Here is an 18,331-nt window from a genome sequence, read left to right as displayed (position 1 = left end):
AAGGAGAAAAGGAAAAAAAAAAAAAAAAAAAAAAAAAAAAAAAATTAAAGAAATTGGTTCCATTTAAACATTTTTATAATTTGTTTCATTTTCAAGGCACAAAGAGTTTATGTCAATCATTTTAATGTCTAAGAATACAAAGTTAGCACTAGTAACATCTGGTAGTCTAATAATTCATCATGCTTAAATGTAACATTACAAAACTACATTTTAAAATTTGCCCCCTAACCAGATGTGAAACAACGTAGACAAGGGTGACACATGCTAGACACAACCTCCAAAAAACGTATGGTTGACAAAGATGGCCGACCGCTGGGGTAAAACTGCAGCAGTCATAAGCGGGGAGAGAAAGAGACCACTGTTAAAGACTTTGTTTCTTTTGCTAGACATTTTTCACTTAATCCCAGGATAGTTTCTGTTAATGCATCTTACTCTCCTTCAAATGAATTGCCCCTCGAGCAGGTGTGCACATTAAAAATGAGCTTTATAGCATCAAACACATACCACAACCAACTCTACAAGGAGGGTTTTCTGTAAGATGTGTGCGAATGTCCGAGGAACACATTCTGGCCGATAAGGCTCAGCTCTTGTGAGGTCCTGATGAGTATCTAAACAACCTCACATTTTCTCTTCCACGCCTGGGGTTAAGGCCAGCACTCGGCCCACACACAAAGCTGTGATGAGAGGTTGGTTAGGGATGGTGGAGGCAAAGCCACAAATCAGCCAGAAACTCTTTTGAGTCAATAGTTTCTACTTCCTCCCTAACCGGACCATTTACCAGAACTGCCCAGGACTTGTCACCATGAATTTAATCTCCCTGGATTTTCCCTGCTTGATGTCTAGATGAGACAATGAAGGGCAGAAAAACATCGGTGACCATGCTAGCCCCACACGATACCACCAGCACTGAGGGACTGCAGCCTTGGGTCTCAGAGAGAGCCGCCAGGAGAAGGAACCAAAGTGTGCTTGGTTCACGTTTCAGGGCAGGGAGCTTCTCCAAGTTGCAGCAGATATTAAGAGTCCTGCTGAAGGCACAGTCTCCAAGAGAGGGGAGGGAGCAAGGACAGGAAGCTGGAACCAGAGGCACCGATAAGCACCCTCCTCCTTGCCTTTCCTAGAAGCGGAGGCAGTGGCATCCTGGAAGCAGAAATGAGGCAGAGTGGGGGTGACCCAGGGCTTCTGGTTCCTGCTGGTCCTTGCGTGTGCATCTGTGGGCTCCACAATTCCCCACTCCCTAAAATCTAACCTCCAGCATCTTCTCTGGTACTGCAGTGCCCAATCTTTTTGTATGGTGTAAGTCCTCCGTGTATGATCATCCAGGTATTACCAAGAGGTCCCCTCACCAGTGCTTTAAAATAAAATAATGCAATACCATATATGAATGAAATTGTGTGTGTGTGTGTGTGTTTGTGAGAGAGGGAGAGAGAGAGAGAGAGAGAGCAAGATACTGAAGATTTGGAAGATGTTCTCCAGTAAGTTTTCAGTAATTAAGTGGAGTAAAACTGTAGGTGATTTTTAAAATGTCCTTCTTTACACCCTCTGACATTGCTTTAAAATATCAAGACAGGTGTGTCTCAGTTTGTAATTACAAAGCAGTATTTTCATTTTGAAGAAAATGTAGCTAATGTTTTAGAGAAGAAAACAGGCTCTCAATGATTTTAAAACTTTCAGAGACAGACAAGTTTTTTTAAAATTGAAGGAACTGAACCCAAACCTAATTTGTTTTCAAATTTAAAATGAAAAATACATGCCCTAATTATCATAGATTCCAATGTCAGTGAATGTCACAGGTATAAATTAACATAAACTGAACAATTGGTGTGTCTAACAACAGATACTGGTATATTCAGATACACGAGTGAGTGACAAATTACAAGGCCGTGTATCATTTGGGGTTGAGTGGATCCCACTACAGGTGTCATTTTGTGAAGGACTTATTTGGGGGAAATGCATAGAACACACTCTTTCGTATCCTCGCTCACTCAACTGAAAAATAAGACAGAAAACAGCCCAGCTTCATTTCATTCTTTTTGCAACATCTGAATATGCGTGTTCAATCTCTTGATCAGCTGGACACGTATTTGTGAACTCATCTCTAGCATAAGCATTATTCAAGTATCTCCAGATGCCAGTCATTTCAGAAGGAAATTCAAAATCTCTGTACTTCTTGGCCACAATCTGAAAATGAAGAGAAAATCATCAGTAAAGGGGAAACTTACTAAGGCAGGCTCCCAAGTCAGACAGTCCATTCTTTTAAGGCATGTAATACATTCTTTCCCAGCTCCCCATGTCATCCTATAGTCATCCGGGCTACCCACCACGGCATTTTGACTTGCATAGGGCCATCTTGGGTGTGGGGAGGGCTCTAAAGGTCCTGGACTCACTACAGTGGCTGCACATAGTCCCCACCAGTTTGTCACAGACGGGCCTTGGGATCCGCTGGCACGAGTATGCTCTGGACTCTGGTGGATTTCTCCTTGTTTAGAGAAGAAAAACAGGCTCTCAATGTTTTTTTCCTTGCCTGTTATTTTCTTTCCATATGTTGTGCTACTGTGTTATTAGGTGCTTTGTGAATAAAGACGCATGTTGGATCTGCCATTTAAATGGTGCCCTCTCTTCTTCCTACTTGATGAACCTCACTTCCTGCAGTCCCAAACATCTGTGCATTTTATTGCTCCTGAATGCCATCATGTTGCCACTAACAGCATCGTCTGATTGCAGGGCCCACCTGTGCGGAGGGTAGATTCATGAACAAAGCAGATGCAAATCCCTACCCTCATGGGGACGGTGGGTGTAAGGAAAAAGCAGTCGAGAGACAGCATCACGAGAAACACAGCGGCATGAGACGCTTCCTCTAGCAAGAGGGGTACAGCTGGGGAATTAGTCAGAAAGACGTGCAGGACACTGGAGACTGTGCCAGTTTGCTAGGGTTGCCATAATAAAGTAACACATGCTGGGAGGCTTAGAACAACAGAAGTTTACTGACTCCTAGTTCTGAGGGCCAGAAGTCCAAGATCAGGGTATCAGCAGGGCCATGCATCCTCTGAAGGCATTCGGGAAGGATCTCTCTCCACTTCTGGCAGTGCCTTGGCTGTGCAAGCCTAACTCCATCTTCACGTGGCCTTCTCCCTGTGTCTGTGTTTCCAAATTTCCCCGGTTTGCAAGGATACTGGCCATCCTGGATTAGGTCCATCTCACTTCAGTATGACTTTATTTTAACTAACTACATCTGCAAAGACCCTATTTTTAAATAAGGTCACATTCTGAGCTACTGGGGGTTAGGATATCAACACAGGAATTGGGAGGAGGGCACAATTCAACTCGAAGTAGACACCCAGAGCCACAAAGGCCAGTTCGGCTTCGCTGACTCCCATCCCACTGGTTCCCCGGATGTCTGCATGATGCAGGTGTGGGATTAACGAGAAGATCTTTGGGACTTACTGCGCAGACTTTGGAGGACGGCAGTCATTGATGCAATGTGACAGCAAAGAAGGACCATATAATTTTCAAAGAGCCTCCTAAGTTGTTTGACACCTCTTCCTTGAATGCCAGCTTCTTGATACTCATGTTAAGAAGTCTGCTTTTCTTCTGTTTGTATGCACCTAGTTTTTCTTTGCCCATATTTTTGTTTTAACTTTCCTGTGTACATTGTTTAAGGCCATGCCTCTGAATGTGTCACTGAACTTGGTTTTCTGTCTTTCTTCTGTACGTATGTGTGTGTCCCCCTTTCTGGTCATTTAAAAGGTTTATGGTCATGTTAACTCTCCAGTGGTTTCCTATATAACTTTAAATATATAGGAATTCTGTATTTCTTGATTTATCAAGTTTGTTTTGTTTTCTGTGTTTTTGAGACAGTCTTGCTCTGTCACCCAGGCTGGAGTACAGTGGAGGATCTCAGCTCACTGCAACCTCCACCTCCCAGATTCAAGCGATTCTCCTGCCTCAGCCTCCCAAGTAGCTGGGATTGCAGGCATGCACCACCATAGCCAGCTAATTTTTGTCTTTTTAGTAGAGACAGGGTTTCACTACTTTGTCCAAGCTGGTCTTGAACTCCTGGCCTCAAGTGATCCACCCGGCTCAGCCTCCCAAAGTGCTGGGATTACAGGTATGAGCCACTGCACCCGGCCTTCATTTTAGATGCTGCCTGTTAACACGTGGTGATGACAGATGAGGGTGTTTATGTATCTATGATTCTTTCCATTTCTTCTCCCTTATCCTCTTTCCAATGGTGGTAACAACATAGTTTATTATATTCTGACTCTATTCTGTCCCTATAATTCCCACTGCTGTTTGGTCTTAGAACTAGTTTCAGATTTAAAGGGGTTCTCTGTTTAGTGCCTGTTCTTTCATTTCACATACTTTCTCTGTTTCTGGATTCTTACTTTGATTATGATTTTATTATTTCATCATAGAGCAAGTTTATGCTTTTTAAAAAAGAGACCAGAGGTCTAGGTAAAAACAGTAATTGCCTAGACATAAAATTCTTACCTCACACATCCTTTTCCTTAATTCTCTGTAGATGGTAAACCACAATTTTCTGATTTGTAATGGGTTCATGAAGACATCTGGGGCCAGTCTGAATTTCTTCCCTATTTCGGTGGCTTTACTCGATTTCATTCTTTTTATTATTATTGCTGTTATTGTTATTACAGTATTATTGTTGTTTAGGTGCCAAAAAGGGTTATTTTTTATTCCCAAAGCTCAGTAATGTATCAAGTATGTCTCAGTGTGTTGACCTTTCTGGGTTATGTTTAACATGGCATGTCATTTAAACTAAAGATTCAGGTCATCCTTTAGAGCAAAGTCATTTCCCCCTTGAACACTCCCTTTTTTTTTTCCTTTTCCTTTTCTGTTCTCTTGTTCCTGGTTATGTATACCTGGGATCTCTCTAATCACCTTTTTTCTTCTTCCCCATTTTATTTCAGATGATTTTCTCAGGCTTGTCTTCCAAATCACTGACAGCAAGGCTACAAACACATACCACATACCACAACCAACTCTACAAGATGTGTGCGAATGTCAGAGGAAATGAATTTCAGCCATGTCTTTGTCCATGTCTTACTACTTCTAATGGGACTTTTATTTCTGCAGTTCTTTTATTTGTCTTTACTTTTCTTCTTGAGCTCTGCCAGCCTGATTGCCATTCCCTTTGTGATAGTGTATTTTTCAACATCTTGTGTCTTGTCTTCGAGTTTTTTCTCAAAAAGCCCATATTCTCTCTCATTTCTTTGAGGCTGTGGAAAAGTTTCTGTATGAAATGTTCTTTGATGTGCTGGAGGAGCAGTTCTTGATCATATATGTATTTCCCATTTGCCTTTTTTCTGTTTTTGTTTCTTGTCTTTATCGTTCCTCCCCCCAACCCCCTCCTTTTCAATCAATTCTGTCTACACCAAGGTCTCACTGGCATTCTCTCTGGTATTGACCATCTTTGAATGAGGCAGATCTACTGGACCTATCATTTGTTTAAAAGCAGTGGGGAGGGCAAAGGGAGTGAGACAGGGCAGGTGGCCAGCCCATTGGAATATTTGCTCCCAAGCACCTTCTCACCAACCACTGCTCTGCCCCCAGAGAGACACATTAGAGTTGGGGTTAGGGTTAGGGTTAGGGTTAGGTTTAGGGTTAGGGTTAGGGTTAGGGCATCCTCCACTCTGAGGCTCACAGATTAGGCAGAAGGTCACTGTGGCTAAAAACAAAGCTTAGGCAATTCGTAATCTCTCTCTTGACTTGATTTATTTTCTCTGCTCAGCAGTCACAATGCAAAATGACACTTCCCTCCTTTTCTCCCACTTTACTTCCCCTCCAGACTGTTCCTCTGGATTGGGGGCTGGGTCACAGCCTAGAAAGATGGTGCCTCTGTATGGTTCCTCCTTCAATTCTGCCTCCCTAGAGCTCTCAGCTCAACAACGTTCTCTACCGGGAAGGTCCCTGCCACCCTCCTGGCCCACCTCATGCTCTAGTCCTCAAGCAAGGAAGTTTGAGTTGGGCATTTCAGGACTGCGTCCTTTACCTTTTGAGAAATCTGAACTTTGCTAATGATATGGAGAAACATGTAATGGTTCTGTGGCTCCTCCCACTGAAAGAAGCTTCCCACTCTTTAAGTCGGTGATCTGTCATCCCTTTGTAGTTTTACAAAAGATGATGCTGGCCGGGCGCGGTGGCTCAAGCCTGTAATCGCAGCACTTTGGGAGGCCGAGGCAGGCGGATCACAAGGTCAGGAGGTCGAGACCATCCTGGCTAACACAGTGAAACCCCGTCTCCACTTAAAAAATACAAAAAATTAGCCGGGCGAGATGGCGGGCGCCTGTAGTCCCAGCTACTCGGGAGGCTGAGGCAGGAGAATGGCGTGGACCCGGGAGGCGGAGCTTGCAGTGAGCTGAGATCCGGCCACTGCACTCCAGCCTGGGCGACAGAGCGAGACTCCGTCTCAAAAAAAAAAAAAAAAAAAAAAAAAGATGATGCTAATACCCTATTTTTATATTGTTTCTGCTGGGTTTCTGGCAGGGGAATAAATTATAAATCCCTTCACACTCTCGCCTTTTACCATAATTCCCTTAGATTGATTCTCATTTCCTTGCAGAAGTACTCCATCCTGGAAGATCATTAAGCTATTGGGTGTTGAGTGCTAAATGGCTTTGTGGATTTTGCTGCTGGGTCTTATAGTGGAGCCGTGAACTGCAATCTCACTGTAAAGCTTACCCTTTCTACTGAAATTTAAAATCATCTTTTCTCGTGGAGCTACACAAGGGGCCACGAATGCTCTGTGGCTGGGATATTTCTCCCCCTCTTCCTCAACTTTCATGTATTTCTGCAATGCTATGCTGGTCACAGTAGGGACTAAAAAGCATTGACCAAAAGGGACTCAGTCAAAACACAACTACGTAAATATCCTGTTGAAGGCGGCTCCCAAATTTAGCAGGTTTTGAGGGGTGGAGATGCTTTCATTAAATTTTGGATGTCCTTGGACTGGCAAAGCTATTGAAAAGACATCTGCCCAAGAGATCAGCAACCTCCTGAAGACCTGCATTTCAACTCAGCAACCTCAAGCACAAAAAGGAAGGGAGAAAAAGGGAGCAACAGAGCCAGGACTGAGAGAAGAGGATAGAAAGAAGAAATGCAGGAAGACAAAGGCAAAAGAATGAAGCAGAGTCACCAGAGGTGGCTGGGTGCCCACAGGAGCCTCAGCACCATAGACTGTATGAAGCTAACCTGTAACTTATTTATCTATTTATATATTTTTTGACAGAATCTTGCTCTGTTGCCCAGACTGGAGTGAGTGCTCACTGCAACCTCTGCCTCCTGGGGTCAAGTGATTCTCGTGCCTCAGCCTCCCGAATGCATGGGACTACAGGTGCACACCACCACACCTGGCTAATTTTTTAATGTTTTGTAGAGATGAGGTTTCGTCATGTTGGCCAGACTGGTCTCAAACTCCTGGCCTCAAGTCACCTGCCCATCTTGGCCTCCTAAAGTGCTGGGATTACACGCATGAGCCACTGCGCCTGGCTGCTAAGTTATAATTTCTAAATGCTAACTAAATGGGTTATTAGAACACGCAGTCCATGACTTATTTTTCCCAGTGTTTCTCCCATCTCCCCTACCCTTATACTAACCACCTGGCTCTGGCCCTGGCAGGATTTTAATCATTAAAATGCCCCAGAGCCAGGCATGGGCTTCTTCCTGAGATATCTGGAGCTGCTACGGGCCAAGGACATAGCAATCTCATCATAACAATCACATTCGACTTCTTTAAGTGATAGAGCGGCTGGGAGGGCTGCTTTGCTGTAAAACACCAACAGCTAGGGAGTCTGAGTGTGGGGATATCTGCTTGGAGCTCCAGGGGTCACTCTTGGAAGCAGTGGATCGGGGACTTACATTTCGTGTGTGTGTGTGTGTGTGTGTTTTGAGATGGAGTCTTGCTCTGTCGCCCAGGCTGGAGTTCAGTGGCACGATCTCAGCTCACCACAACATCTGTCTCCCAGGTTCCAGCAATTCTCCTGCCTCAGCCCCCCAGGTAGCTGGGAGGACAGGCGCCCACCACCACACCCGGCTAATTTTTTGTATTTTTAGTAGAGACGGGGTTTCACCGTGTTAGCCAAGATGGTCTCGATCTCCTGACCTCGTGATCTGCCCGCCTTGGCCTCCCAAAGTGCTGGGATTACAGGCGTGAGCTGCCACGCCCGGCCTGGGGACTCACATTTCTAAAAAGCTCCCCAGACAGTTTGTATGCCTACTGCCGTTGGAGAACCACTGGTCTGGGAGGTCTTTAAGCCCTAGTAATACATGACTCATGGCTCTTAAATCATGTTCAGCTACTATATGCGAAGGCAGGGCACCAAATATGGCAGAGACTCAGCCAAAAGCTGCCAGGTGCTCCCTGGTTGTTGAGGGCCCATGTTTTTTTTTTAAATAAATAAGTAATTAATAACCTAATTGTTTTTAGAGATGGTGTCTCACTCTGTCACCCAGGCCAGAGTGCAATGCCACCTCCTTAACTCACTGCAGCCTCAAGTTCCTGGGCTCAAGTGATCCTCCAGCCTCAGCCTCCCGTGTAGCTGGGACTACAGGTACACGCCACCATGCTCGGCTAATTTTTTTAAAATTATTTTTTGTATAAATGGGGTCTCGCTATGTTACCCAGGCTGGTCTTGAACTCCTGGCCTCTAGCGATCCTCCCACCTGAGCCTCCCAAATCATTGGGATTACAGGCCACTGCACCTGGCCAAGGATCACTGTTAAGAGCTAACAGGACACTCCTGTCATGCCTAGAAAGGGCCATGTAGAGCCCTACAGTCACCAACAGTTGACTGAGTTCACATTTTAACAGCCCCAGATTCCACACCGCCTCATCTCTAATTCTCAATTGCTAATGCCAGGTATAATCTATGAAATTCCTCAGGCTGCTTTCACATAACCTCTCTTTAGGCTGCATGAGTCAGGCTGAGAGAGAAGCAGAAGGTGGGGCCGCGTTCCCAGGCACTTCCCAAGAACACCCGAAGCTCATCTTCTGTGTGTACGAAAGCTGGGGTTCGGCTGTCCCTAACAGAACTAGCGTTTTTAATCCAAGTGTCCACATTTCAGACTGTTTAAATGTCTGGCCCAAACACAAATAAAAACAAAATAAAACAAAGCCCAGTTCGTGTACTCAGCACATGTGTCAGGAGAGAAGACGAACCTTAATAATATGGAGCTTGGGTAAGAGGTTGCAGTCAGCCAGCGTCAGTTCATCCCCATCCAGAAACTTCCTTCCAGAAACAGCGGCATCCTCCGTGCTGTAGGCATCTATTTCATCAGGCAGAGGGCTATTTAAGTAATTATCCAGTTTCCTCAGGGCCTTCAGCAGGTTCTTTTCATAAACTAAAACAGGAAGGCAAGAAATCACAAAGAGAGGTCTTGCAAGTGTGTGTCACTTTTCACCAGCTATGATGGAGTCTGCTTCCCTTCCTCGCTGAGACGTGGCCAACCAGCAACGGGTGCTGGGAAGGCAGGAGGTGGATGCAGAATATCTGAATAAAGGGCTCACTCCTCCCTGGAAAATCACACTGCTGCTGTCTACACAATAATGCTACTTCTAGAAGTCATTTATGTATTCAAAACTATTTATGGAAAGCCTGTGGGGAGGCGTGGACTGGCAGAAACATCATTGAACACGATTCCCATGGTGTGGCCGGAACACCTGGGTGGTGACTATTTTCCCTGAAAATGTTGTTTTCTGGGTTCCCAGCCTCAAAAGAAGCATTCCATCTCTTGAAGCCCACGTGCAGATTCAAAGTTGGAGGAGCTTTTCCTGTACCTGCAGACTCACTTCTCTACCCACCGGGACATAGATGAGAATGCCCCAGGAGCGCAGGAGCCGCTGTGCTAAGGCTCGAGTCTGTGTTGAAACAGAAAACAGGAGGATGGGAGGTACTCACTCTCGTTTGCATCCTTCTTTGTGTTTTTTATAAACGCTGAGAATTTGGCGAACACGTCGTTTCCGGCCGAATTAGACTCGGGATGCTGGGTCCCCAGCTTGGGATACCTTGAAAAGTTCAAGATTGGAGGATCACAGACAAGCGATGTTCTAGTTAAGATAATACTGTACAATGGAGAAAAACAGCTTTCTCTGGGTATACAAATGAAAAGCTTTCCTTCAATGTTTTCCTGACCCTTTTCCTCTTGAAAGTTGGGAAGTCACACCATCTAGGAGAATGGCACTGGATGGAGAGGTGTGGATTGTGGTTGTTGTTGATTCTTGGCAGTGGCCAGTCCTGGGACACAAGAACCCACCTGACCTTGCTGGTCTCAGGTCCCTCCCTAGTAAAATGAAGGGGATGGACTAGAAATAGCTCCCCTGAGGTCCAACAATCCATGATACTTCTTCCTAATACATACCCCATAGCTTCCAGCAGGGTGTCTAGGATACAGCCAACCACCCACCCTGGACCCATGTTCTCCCACTTCCTGCCATCAAACCCTGATTGCCAAGCTGCAGGTGCAGTGCAATGAAGCCCAGGCCCCCGAACTGTAATCTGGTTACACCAGGGGTATGATGAAGGAAGTGAGCTCTGTGGGCTGCAGAAAACCACACACACACACTGCCCAGAGCTTTAGAATTGATTACTAGTGGGGGAAAGTGACAATCAAGTTACAAACACCAGTTTTCTGAGGCCTACCTCGGGGGAGCTAATTTCTCCTCTAGAAACTCCTCGATCTTATTCACATCCGTCTTGACTTCACCATCAAAAGTCATAAAAGGAGGGTTTGTTCCGGGAGCCAGGTTCTGCAGGTCTGCAGGTTTCCTAGGTGGGAGGAAACAGCAGTGTTTATGGGCCGCTGCGAGAATCTGGACATTTCCAGGGCTTAGCCGTGTCCTCCCCAGTTTAAGAGAAGCAACTCTTAAGAACTGCAAAGTAGAGGGTGGGTTTACAAAATTTCTTGCTGGCATGAAAGTAAAGGCATTCATTAACAAATGATGGGCTTGTTGATGTGCCCCTTTGTGAATACGGAGCACAAAGGGGCACATCAACAAACGGAGGTGAAAAAGTTAACTCTCCCCACTGTTACCAGTCAGGAATGGTGCTCAGACAGGATTGGGAGAGTCACAGCTGACCAGCAACTGGGGGAGCAGGTTCTTCACGGCACCCCCAACTCCTACTCCTTCCTGACTCCAGCCCAGCCGACCCTGTCGTGACTCTGCTTGGCCCAAACGTGGGCTTCAGTTCAGACTCCAACTGAGGATGGACGTGCCCATGCAGCACCGTGGGCCTCAGGTCTCAGAGTGTGTGTGTGTGTGTGTGTGTGTGTGTGTGTGTGTAGGGAACTAGGTACAGTTATTTCAGTAAGGCAGACACCTTGTCTTACCTTTTCAGGTCCACTGTGGTCACGTTAAATATAACGCCTTTCAGCCAGAGAATCATGAAGAGACGCTGAGAAAATGGGCAATTTCCGATACTCTCACCATCATAACCAGCCTACAAGTGGAGAAGGAGAGTTCCATCTGAGCCAGGCTCACAATTATACATGCCGACACCACAACGTGCACATGCAAAATCATTGCAGGTTGATATGAATGATCATGACACTGTGAATATCCTCCCGAGGCCATTTACCAGCCTCAACGTGGAGTTGGCGGTGGATATAGGGGATGGGGGAGAGGACACCACACACACACACGCTCGCACACACCCCCCCAAACACACGCATGCACACACGCATGCACACATGCACACAAGTGCACACACACACACAAGCACGCACACACATGTACACACACGTACATTCACGCACGTGCACGCACACACATGCACACACATGGACGCACATGCACGCACACACACCACACACGCACACACACACCACACACACACACGTGCGCACACGCGCACACGCCCATGCACACACATGCACACGCATGCACACATGCACAAAAGTGCACACACACAAGCACGCACACACACGCACACACAGATGCACACACACCACACACACGCACACACACACATGCGCGCGCACACACACACGCACATGCACACGTATACACTGCACTGTGCATTTTCTTTCTTCCTTCCCCACCACCTCACCACTTCCTGCCACACTGGGCCTCTGAGCTGAGGAGCAGCAGTAGGAACTCCCTTCATCACCAAAGGTGAAAAAGAAAGACACGCCCTTTCCCTCCCTCTCTCTCTCCATCCTCTCCAAGGATCAAATATTCTTAGCAGCTATGGTATAATAGCTAAAACCTGGAAACAACTCAGAAGCTATCAAGAGTAGAATACATGTATCAGTTTAGTATATCTGTGCCTTGAGATACTACACCACAACGGAAAAGAATTAGCTATTATACAAGCAACAGTGCATCTCACACACATAATGTTGAGAGAAAGACCCCAGACTCAAAAGCGTCCTGCATGATTCAGGGTAGGTAAAGGTCAAACTTGTCTATGATGGTAGAAGTCAGAACAGCAGATGTCCCTGGAAGATACTATTGTCTCGGAAAGACAGAAGGAAAAAGCCTTCTGGGTGGTGGCAATGTTGTTCTATGTCTTGATCTGCATGGTGGCTATGCAGGTGTATTTGAGTGATTAAAGTCCTAAGATTTGGGTACTTTACTATATGTAAGTGATATGGTTTGTATATTTGTGCCAACCCCAATCTCATGTTGAATTGTAATCCCCAGTAATGGAGGTAGGGCCTGGCAGGAGGTGACTGAGTCAGGGGGGTGGATTTCTCATGAACGGCTTAGCACCATCCCCTTCCTGTTGCTGTTTCGATAGTGAGTGAGTTCTTGCAAGACTGAGCTGTTTGAAAGCATGTGGCACTTCCCCCTCCCTTTTGCTCCTGCTCCGGCCATGTGACGTGTCTCCTCCCCCTTTGCCTTCCTCCAGGATTGTGAGCCTTGTGAGGCCATCCCCAGAAGCTGAGCAGATGCCAGGACCAGGCTTCCTATAAAGCCTGCAGCATTTGAGCCAGCTGAATCTCTTTTCTTTATAAATTACCCAGTCTCAGGTATCTTTATAGCAATGCGCAAACAGCTTAACGCAATAAGTTTTACCTAAATACAAAAGAAAAGAATGTTAACATGCTAATTTAAAAGATATACAGAGTTCGATTCAGTGGGTCCTGCTGCATGGGGCCCAGGAATGTGAATTTTTAACACGTTCCTCCAAAGTGACATAATGCTGGTGGTCAGAAACCATGCTGTGAGTTCAACCTTAGTCCAATCTTGGGCAAGAGATAAGGCTGGTGCCACCAGCAGTATTGTCAATGTGTAAGACAATTTGATGTGAACCCCCAATTAGAGGATCCATTGATAAGAAGACTTGCAGGGCTTTCCAGGTGATAAATACAGCTCCATAAACACAGTTAATAGACGACCTTACTGCATATGAAGGGGCACCAATAAACCCAGATTACGGAATTCAGAATCCCTAAGCTCTGGGTCTGTGCGTCACATCCCCTCCAACTCTCCCCTCCCCAAGGCAGCATTCATTTCCTCTCTGCCTGTTAGAGGGGAGGGTCTGAGAATCTCCCCAGCGGTCTTGAAGTTGCTGGGAGCCTGAAGGGTGGAAGGTGGACAGTTATGACACATACATCCAAGTGGTCACAACGACTCCCTGCAGATGGGCCCTGAAATGCACCCGCTCGTCCACCTGAGGCTGTTCCCCACCTTGGGGTCCCACCACCCTATGGCCATTTTGAAGGCCACCCCCATCTCCTCCTCACTCCCTGTTCTGGAGCAAGGGGAAGTGCAGAGCTGAATTAGAGAAAACTCCCAGTGGCTGATGACCTGGGAACCCTCTTAAATCGTGGAACTTTCTTAACTAGTGCAGGTTTGAGCACAGTCAAGCCAAGCAAAGGCGGAGCAGGGAGACGAAAGTGCAAGGACACGTGTTTTGGCCAGTCCCGACTTGCTCTGTAGCTTGTAAACCTCTTATTTTTATAGTAGTTACACGAAGCACAGCAAAGTCTAAAATAAGTTCTGCAAAGTAGGGCAACTGTGTGAGTTTTTTCTCCCATCTCTCTAACCTTTGGGATCCTCTTATAACTCACTGTGTATGTGGCAAGTCTCTCCTGAGGGTCTGTGTCCCGTTCTAGTGAAGGGCATCTTGTTCAAGCGTCCCTCGACAAAGCTCTGCCTCGGAATGGGCCCGTCCTGCAGTGGCCTCTTTTCACCGTGGCATCTGCAGGATAATTATATCGCACAGGTCTCTCCGCCTGCTCGGTCTCTGGTCTCAAACTCAAGTCAGTGATTTCCCTTGAAATTGTTATTCTTGCTATTTCCTGAACCCTGGCAGCTACTTCTTTAGGGGGGAATAAAGCCGGTAGGAGCAATAAATTTTTCAAAAAATAAAAACCGCCTTCGTCATCCAACTCAGTAAAAAGTTAAACTTCTTAACAGGCCCCTTCTCGGATCTGCCACTGGGACGGAACATCTGGCTAGAAAGAGGATGGGACAATATCTGTTCAGCCACAGCTTAAGACATGGAAGAAAGTTGCAATTACACATTTCCCCCTTTGGGGCCTTAAAACTGAATTTTCCTGACCCAACATGGCTAGTGAGCCGAAGGCTGTTAGGCATTTTAGAATTAGCCAGCAGCGGTGACTGCCAATAAAACAGAATTTACATATCCAGTGTTGCCTCATCGCAAATTGCTCTAAAAAATTCCTTTCTGTCTCAGTCTGTTGTAAATGAGGGGGTTACGGGAACATGGTGGGAGTGACTGGGATGCCTTGCTGCCTAATTTTATTACTTTAATGTGCTTCAGTGCCTGGATGTGCCAGCAAAAATAAAGGCGAAGATACGCCATCTCCATTGCCCATTATTGAGCAATAATGGGAGAGGATGGCCTTGGTCATATTCATTAACCAGACAAGATGATGGGATAACGACATATATTCCGAGGGAATAACTGACACTGTCACCATAATTGGGACATTTTATCACACACCGTTTTCTTTTCCCCCAGCGCTGATAATTCTCTCAGGCTAAGTGCACTCTGGGCTAAAATTTCTCAGCAGGATTCTCAGCTTACGAAGGAAATTTTTGTACATATACATTTCTGATCAAATCAAATTAAGCAGATTGAGAACGTAGAGTGTTTTTTGTTTCCAGCAAAGACTTAGGTGCTTGGATAACCCAGAATTGCATGTTTGCCTTTCAAATTCAACTTTGTTGAGTTCCTCAACAAAGGTAATTCTCAAAAGGTAATTCTCAAAAGAAAGAAACAGTGGCTCCAATGCCTCTGATGCCACATTCTGAGAAATTCTGTTGGCCTGGGATACCAGCCTCAGCATCTGAGAACCTGGGGACGCTGCTGGATCCTGGCCTTGCGAACCTCCCTGTCCCAGGGCTCCCCACCAAGGCCTGAGTTATGCGGGTCCAAATGGCACCACAAGGTCACCAGTTCCTCCTCACCACACGCCCTCTCTAAATTACAGACTCCCCTGCTGGCTCCTTTCATACTTACTCCACCCAAATTTAGATAAAAGACCTTTTTCTTAATTCCCTCTTTTTGTTCAGGCAAATGGCCTCTCCAGGGGTCTGGAGTTACATGTACAGGGCACCACCCACACAGCCACCTTCCACTAGAAAATCCTTGCCCCGCCGCTGCCTTCCAAGGACCAAACGACTGGTATCCTGGCATAGACCTGACGGGGTGATGACTCCCCAAGACATTCTTGGCTGCTCCTCAGCACCCCACACTCTCCTTCTCACCAGAGCAGGCCACCTCCTCTCACCTTCTTGATTCTACCATCTTTCTATAAAATTCTGTGTGAGTTTACATGGTAAACACGTTCCATCAAGTAAGCACTTTTCTGTACTCTGCCCAAATATAATGAAAAACAATTTGGAAGCAGTGGAGAGAAGATCAACAAAGAGGCCACAAAGCAGTAATATTTTAATCGGTTATTTTCTGATAACTGGTTTTCAACCAAGGAGGCAGGACATGCATCCTGTGTGCAAGGAAGGATGCTGGTCCCTGCAGAAAACTGGGAGAAAGATGTGGCGTCTAGTGGAGGGATCTGGGAGCAAGCAGCTGATTTGGATCCATCGCAGGATGTGGAGAGTGAGTGAGTGATAATGGGCCGCTCCGTTCCAGCATGCCAGGGGGACTTCAGGCTGAATAGAAACAGTAGGTGACCAGAGGAGGCCAGAGTCAGAGACAGAGTGAGGTGTGGGAGGCCAGAGAGTCGTCCTCAGAGGGGAACAAAGGGGCCAGAAGACCCAGCCAGGGCTCTTTCTGTTGGCAGCTGAACCAAACTTACGAAAAGCCAGAAAGAAAGAGTTAAGGCAGATCAGATGGGAGGTGACTCCCTCCTCCCAGTCCCACCCACACTCTTCCCTGAATCCCTTCCCGGTCCTTTGGTGGGTGCCTAGTGGCCTCACACGCTTTGAGCACTGGCAGTCAAACATGCACTTCGTGGCCAAGCAGCAAGATCTTGGCCTTCAAGCCACACAGCCAGCCCTCCCCACCTCCCCTGCGCCTGTCCTGCCCATGGAGGCTGGGTGTCAGTCCCTGAAGCACAGGAAACTTCACTGCATGTACAACTGACGCTTGGGGGTTGACGTACAGGATTGATGAACACCCCTCGTGGAATGTGTGAGTTGTAAACTCAACCCAGGAGAGCCTGAGGGATATTACCATTGGCATCTGGCATGTGGAATGGTGGGTGCTTGTGAAAGGGACATGCGGGAGCCCTGGCTGCTCGCCACGCCCCCAGCCTGCACCCCCACGCCCCTGCATGGAGGCCTGACATTTGGATCAAGACAGGACCCAGAGATTGTCCCATCCCCTGCAGACGGTCTTGGGACACGGGCAGGGTTCAGCCCTATTGGGTCTTCTATTGCTTTCATGAGGAAATAGGTGGGGGAGCTGGGGTCTCTCTGCCCCTTTCTCTGGGGGTGTCTGGAGTCAGCAGCCCCTCATCTTCGGTCATCAGGGTGTTCCTAGTGCACAGGAAATGCTCACAAAATGACAGGGGCCTGAATTCAGTGGCTCCCATGCGCCTGGGGCCAGGTCCCCCGTAGAAAGTGCCTCACAGCTCCTCCCTGCTCATTCTTTGCTGGGCCAAAGCCCATGAACTTTTTCCCTTCCCGAAGTTCACAAATTCTCACTACTAAGAGATCACCCACTGAGAGTCATATCTATGGGAGGAGGAGAAGAGGAGGTGGGAGAGAAAGTGAGAGGGCCTGAGTCACCCACAGCAAGTCCACCAGGCTGCCTTCTGTGCCCAGCTCCCAGTCTGATGGTTATCACTTAAAATGCAATATTTAAATTGAACTGAGACCTCTTGATTTTGAATAGCTCTGTAAACTAAAAAAAAAAAATGAGACTCTCCATTTGCCTGATGAGTTGAAATTTCCCTTTTCAGGCAACATCAGGTTTCTCCAAGGCAACATGGTGGATGGGAGTGGGTGTTGGTGTTGGAGCCAGGGAGAGCCGTGTGAACCTCGGCCCCCCACTTACTAATTGTGTGGCTTCAGGCGATTCATTTGTTCTCCCTGAGCCTCAGTTTCTCCCTTTTTTAAAAAAAATAGGGATACATGCACCTACATCGTGCAAGATCTGTGTGTGATACACTGGAATACCTGGGCACCCAATAAAAGCAGCTATTATTGTCATTATCATCATCAACATCATCATCATTACTCTCCCAAACTTGAACACACCAGAGCAGACAATTATGGAGTGCAGGGTACCTTTTAACAAGCTTCAATTAGTGAGATTTTTATGCCAAATTGTGCAGTCCTTAAAGAACCACTGATTTTTTTCTTCTAAAGTAACACATCCTATACCTACTCTAAGTGAAAATTAGGAACTTAAGTCCCTTTCTAAATTGCAAAGCAAACAGATCTTCAGCCAGCAGACAAAAAGGCAAAAATCCCTGGCCAGGCATTCGTGTCTGGGAGCCAGAAAAACCTCTTGTAAAAGGTCTAGAGAAGGGCACACCTGGACGGCTGAGGATACCTTGACCCGTGGCAGAGGTGGCAAGCTCCCAGAGAACCGCTTCCTTTTCCAGAAATGACACCACTGTCCTCTGTAGCGGTGAAAAGGCTCACACCACAGTCATCTGTAGTGGTTAAAAGGCTAAGGTGTTTTCTGACTTTCGGGGTGACGAAAGCCTGAGCAGTGGGTGACTGACTTTTTTCTACCACCCCCTCGAAGAGAGGGAATTCCATGGAATGGGAGGAGAACACAGCCGCTCCCCATCACAACTTGAAGTTCAACGCCTTGGGAATGCAGAGGCACGTGAAGAAGGGTTATGAGGATACAGGAGTTCCAAAGAAATTATTTAGGCAGATAGTGAGGTAAGGAAGTCCTCACTAAGGTTTTCCTTTTAATAAAAGCAG

The 18,331-nt window shown here is 46.6% G+C and overlaps 1 protein-coding gene across 1 annotated transcript in view; it reads right to left on the bottom strand.

The window, feature by feature from the left end:
* Positions 1 to 53: 53 nt before the first annotated feature.
* CLIC6 (CLIC family member 6) overlaps positions 54 to 18,331 on the bottom strand; it is a 52,052-nt gene continuing 33,774 nt past the window's right edge. The window contains exons 3-7 of the mRNA XM_017883872.1: positions 11,341 to 11,450; positions 10,653 to 10,778; positions 9,912 to 10,018; positions 9,173 to 9,354; positions 54 to 2,178 (exon numbers count right to left, since the gene is read on the bottom strand). Of these exons, the coding sequence (XP_017739361.1) occupies positions 2,017 to 2,178; positions 9,173 to 9,354; positions 9,912 to 10,018; positions 10,653 to 10,778; positions 11,341 to 11,450 (687 nt within the window). The 3' untranslated portion in view covers positions 54 to 2,016. The remainder of the gene's footprint in view (positions 2,179 to 9,172; positions 9,355 to 9,911; positions 10,019 to 10,652; positions 10,779 to 11,340; positions 11,451 to 18,331) is intronic.

Source organism: Rhinopithecus bieti, unplaced genomic scaffold, assembly GCF_001698545.2.
Source record: "Rhinopithecus bieti isolate Rb0 unplaced genomic scaffold, ASM169854v2 scaffold_13207, whole genome shotgun sequence".
In the NCBI taxonomy this organism is placed as follows: Eukaryota; Metazoa; Chordata; class Mammalia; order Primates; family Cercopithecidae; genus Rhinopithecus; species Rhinopithecus bieti.
Note: the sequence above shows the minus strand (reverse complement) of the source record. Positions and strands in the feature narration are given on the sequence as shown.